Consider the following 4,407-nt stretch of genomic DNA (forward strand, 5'->3'; position numbering starts at 1 on the left):
TGGATGAGTAGTGAGCTCCATGCCTGGGCGTTGGGAGTAGGTCATGGTCGATGAAATTTGTTTTAAAAAATTTCAACATTCCCTTGCACGGCACAATGACAAGTGCGTCATGCAGTGGCAAGCTCATTTCTTTGGGATTTACCACGTCGAATGCATTGAATCACGTGGACATCACGTCCATCATAAGCGAGGGTGCATAGAAAAATATGTGGCAACGTGATCAGCAACCGTGTTTTTTTTTTTGAAATAATGATCAGCGACCGTGTTGAAATAGAGGACGCTCATATATCGGGGTATTGAGTTATACTCATTTGATCAGCGAGTAATTTTTTGTCTCTTATTGCAACGCACGTACATGTTTACTATGCTAACATAATCGAAGCAACGCACGTACATGTTTACTATGCTAACATAATCGAAATAACATATCTGCCGTGTGATTGCCTATATCTCCTCCGTTTTTTCGTTCGTTTGAACCTTTCTTCTGTATAAAATAATCACAACGGATTGGCGATGAGCAAAATATGCAGAAGTGATCAGATATCTGATTCAGCTACTTGCATCAGGCTCACACGTTCGAAAAGAAAAAGAAAAATTGCTTCTCCGAACATAATTAGATGTGCTCTGTGTCATCTGTATGTATGTATGATAATCAGGCGGCTGTGTTTTCAAAATGGTTTTCCCGCTGCGGCGCATCGAAGGACGAACATCCCTAGGCGGCGACGCCGACCGGCGCCGCCCCGACGGCGGCGAGGATCTTGTCGTCGAGGTCGAAGGTCATGGCCTTCTCTCCCCGGCCGCTGCTCGCGTACTCGGCGAACCGCTCCTTGAGGTCCTCCGGCAGGTTGGTGGTGCTCGTCCATCCCAGCACCTCCTTGGCCGCCCGAGGCTCCGCGTAGAAATGCTGCAACCATCTTCGTCAGGCTCCAACCAATCCATGACGGAGATTGCGAACGTAGTGACAATTATATGTCGATCGGTGCTCTTGTTACCATGTTGCGGAAGGGGAAGGCCTTCTTGGCGTCGACGCCGGCGGCGGCCGGGTCGTAGTTGACGATCTCGACGGTGGCGCCCGCGGCCGCCGCGCACATCTTGGCCAGGCCGTTGAGCGTCACGCCGCGGTCGCTCACGCAGTTGAAGATCTTCCCGGCGGCGGCGTCGGGGTTGTCGACGGCGAGCGTGAGCATGCTGCCCAGGTCCCTCGCGTGGGAGATGTTGGTCAGCTGCATCCCCGACCCCGGGATCGGCACCGGCCGCTTCCGCACGATTCCTGCCAATTTCAATTTCAATCTCAATCGAAGATCTCAATTAATGTGTGTTTGGTCACTGATCGAGGCTGAATGATTAAGTGATTAGTCACTGATAGAGGAAGAATGATTTTGACTTACTGTCGAAGAACCACTCCTCGCAGTCCTTGTTGTTGCCGGAGCCGGTCATGTACTGCGGCCGGAACGAGGCCCAGCTGCCGAACTCCGCCGCGATGTATTTCTCCACGCCGACGTGCCCGGCGCTCTCCTTCACGGCGTCCTGCGAGCACCAGCGTAGACAGGAATTCAGGATCATCGGCTACTCAACTCTGACCAACCGAAGAACAGAGGAGATGGAATGAATGATCACCCCCTCCACGTGCGGCGGCTCGTCGGTTTGAAGGTAAATCCCGGCGCTGCTGATGAACAGGAACTGGCCGACGCCGGCCGACTTGGCCCAGTCCGCCACCGGCCTGCACGCAACCAAACATCAAAACTTCACGCTCGGTCCCCGTGTCAAGAAACAGAGGAAGCTGTCCTGTCCGGCATACTTGACGGCGTCGAGGTCCTTGCCGTTGTTTTCCAGCACGACGTCGAAGGTCGCTCCGCCGACGGCCGCGCCGACGTCCGCCGGGTCACCCCACACCGTCTTCGCCCCGGCGCTCGTCAGCTCCTGCACGCACGCGCCGCACAGAATCCATCGTCAGAAACAGAGCAGGGAAAGCCTCCGATCACAAACTCCGACGGAGCGGCGCGTCCGACCGAGAAGTGGGAGAAGGGCGGCTTCTTCATCTTGTCCGAGCCCTCGTCGCCGACTGTGAGCACGGTGACGGCATGCCCCGCCGCGAGGAGCGCCTTGGCGAAGTAGAACCCGATGACCGCGTGGCCTCCGCTGTTGGTGTTGACGACCAGCACGTTCTTCTTGGCGGCTCCGGCGGCCTGCGCGCGCACCGGCGAGACCGCCGCACGGGCACCGCGTCCCCTCCTCGCGACGATCGCGCCGTTCACCCGCGGGAGGAACGGCGACGACAGCGACGACGGCGGCGAGCTTGAGACGCGGCCCGAGGTGAATGCGCCCGCCGCGCGCGCGGCTGTGGCGGTGGTGGCCGGGGAGAAGGCCATGGAGGAGGACGACGAGGGGATGAGAGGAGGGAGTGATGAGTGGCGGGCACGGGATGCAGGGATAGGGGAGATTTTGTAGCTGCGACCTGTGAGGCCATGTGCGCTATGCTAAGATTGAATTTGTCGGGTCGTTGATGGCCTAGAGCCATGGGCCCTCTTGTGCTGGTCCACTGAGCTTCTTTATTTTTTCTTAACTTGTGAAACGACTCCTTGGCGCATCTCTAACCCATTCCCAAAATTTAGTTTCTTTTTTTGCGAATATGATCAAATAAATCACGGAAGTACAAAACATCTCAAACATACTAAAAAAAACTACATAGATATTCCGAGACCACTGAAGGACACTATTGTCGTCGGAATGAGCCGCTGACGTGATGTTATCATCGCTTCCTTACTTGAGACGGTTGACCTTATCGATGACAGTCGGGAAGTCTTCGTGCACGTTCCCCTAAGGAACAATAATGACTTGGAGCCGTAGTTGTCGTTGTTGAACCCTTGTATAGATCCGAAACACCTGACAGCAAATCTCGACACATGACGAGAAACCCTAACCTCGTCGTCCCAAGGAGACAGCAGGAATCTACGTCGGAGCTCCATCGACTACGTCCAGACGAACGAACTCTAGGAAAATCGAAGCCCTAAAGACAAAATTGAAGAAGAAGTGTCGCTATCTGTCAGAGCGTCGCGAGTAAAATAAAAAACGACATATCCTGTTAGAGAAGAAGGTTTGTTACCATTGAACATAGAAAACCCCGTCGAAAATAGACACATAACAATGAGCCGGTTTTAAGGTTGTTGACGCACTTTGACTGCCATTTCCCTATTAGAGAATAAACTGCAATGGCAAAATATTGATCAAGAGAAATAGACTAGATATCCACTTTCACGAAATCATACCACAAAAACAAGTCATACATTCTAGTTTGTGTACATTTAATACACTCCATATGGCATACATCAACATAATAATGCATAAAAAAAATATCAATGTCATATATATACACCAACATGTATACGGTATACCTATTAACAAAGCAATGTGTGTTTCTTCGTTTTTTCATCCGTTCACCATCAAAAGCATATTTTATCTAAGGTGATACTAATTTTTTTTTGCGTTTGTCTGCATTTTTTCTAAGGATTAGTGTGTCCATCTGCTAGAAAAGAAAAATAGTTTGTCCAGAATTTCATACCAGGGCCGTGCGCTGAGGATCAGAAAGTTAGCCCACTTATTTTCCTGCCAACGCTGCTAGGGGAACCCTATTTGGTGCATGGGGCATCAAATAGACAGAACTTCCCAAAGCTCACCCAAGACTGGGCTGGCCCATTTTCATCTTATCCCGTGTTCTTTTTCCCTACTTTTTTAACTTCATTTTCCTTTTTTTTTAATAAATTCAAAATTCTAGAAATTTATAACTTCAACTTTTGGTCAAATTTCCATAAAATTCTTCATAATTCGAAAAAATATTCAGTTTTGGAAAATGTTCAGAACTAATTTTTCTAGTACTGAAATTTATTCAAAATACAAGGAATGTTTTTGATTTCCAGAATTCTTCAAGATATCCAATAAGTTTTTTTGCATTTTGAAAATGATCGAGATTCTAAAATATTGTTGTTTTAGTGGAATTTTGAAAAATTCAAAATAAATTCTGCATTAGAAAACAAATTTTCTAGAATTATTCTGCATGTTCAAAAGATGTTCACTTTTCAAGAATTGTTCACTAATAGAAAAAATTTCGTATTTTTATATAAGGTTCATGTTTTCAAGAATGCTTGTGAGTTTAAAAAAATTCAAATTTTCTTCATGTTTTTCAGAAATGTTCTGAGTTTTCAAAAAACTATTCGGGATTTCAAAAATTGTTGATGTTTCCAAAAATATTCTGAAATTAATTCTTACATTTATGAAAAGTAAAAAACACAAAAAAGTTTTGAATCTGACGTTACAATATGTTCTTGGATATGCATGCTGGCCATTGGTTATTCGGACGTATTTGTTCGAGTGGCTAGCAGCATGTCGTGAGTTTGATCTTCCAAGTCATGT

At 47.7% G+C, this 4,407-nt stretch overlaps 1 protein-coding gene across 1 annotated transcript; it reads right to left on the bottom strand.

Annotated features, from left to right (window-relative positions):
• Nucleotides 1–595: 595 nt before the first annotated feature.
• On the bottom strand, nt 596–2,435 carry LOC125513498 (chloroplast stem-loop binding protein of 41 kDa a, chloroplastic). Its single transcript, XM_048678628.1, has 6 exons — nt 2,010–2,435; nt 1,799–1,920; nt 1,618–1,720; nt 1,389–1,527; nt 993–1,270; nt 596–904 (listed from the first exon to the last, which is right to left on the bottom strand). The coding sequence occupies exons 1-6, from the start codon at nt 2,367–2,369 to the stop codon at nt 713–715; spliced, it is 1,194 nt and encodes a 397-aa protein (XP_048534585.1). The 5' UTR covers nt 2,370–2,435; the 3' UTR covers nt 596–712.
• Nucleotides 2,436–4,407: the final 1,972 nt, after the last annotated feature.

Source organism: Triticum urartu, chromosome 6 (assembly GCF_003073215.2).
Source record: "Triticum urartu cultivar G1812 chromosome 6, Tu2.1, whole genome shotgun sequence".
Taxonomy (NCBI): domain Eukaryota; kingdom Viridiplantae; phylum Streptophyta; class Magnoliopsida; order Poales; family Poaceae; genus Triticum; species Triticum urartu.

Bases quoted from the DNA above. Each gene is read 5' to 3' on its own strand.
- LOC125513498 (XM_048678628.1), bottom strand. From the start codon at position 2,369: ATGGCCTTCTCCCCGGCCACCACCGCCACAGCCGCGCGCGCGGCGGGC. The intron at 1,721-1,798 runs GTATGCCGGACA...GGTTGCGTGCAG, and splicing joins AAGGACCTCGACGCCGTCAA to GCCGGTGGCGGACTGGGCCA. The intron at 1,271-1,388 runs GTAAGTCAAAAT...TGAAATTGGCAG, and splicing joins CGAGGAGTGGTTCTTCGACA to GAATCGTGCGGAAGCGGCCG.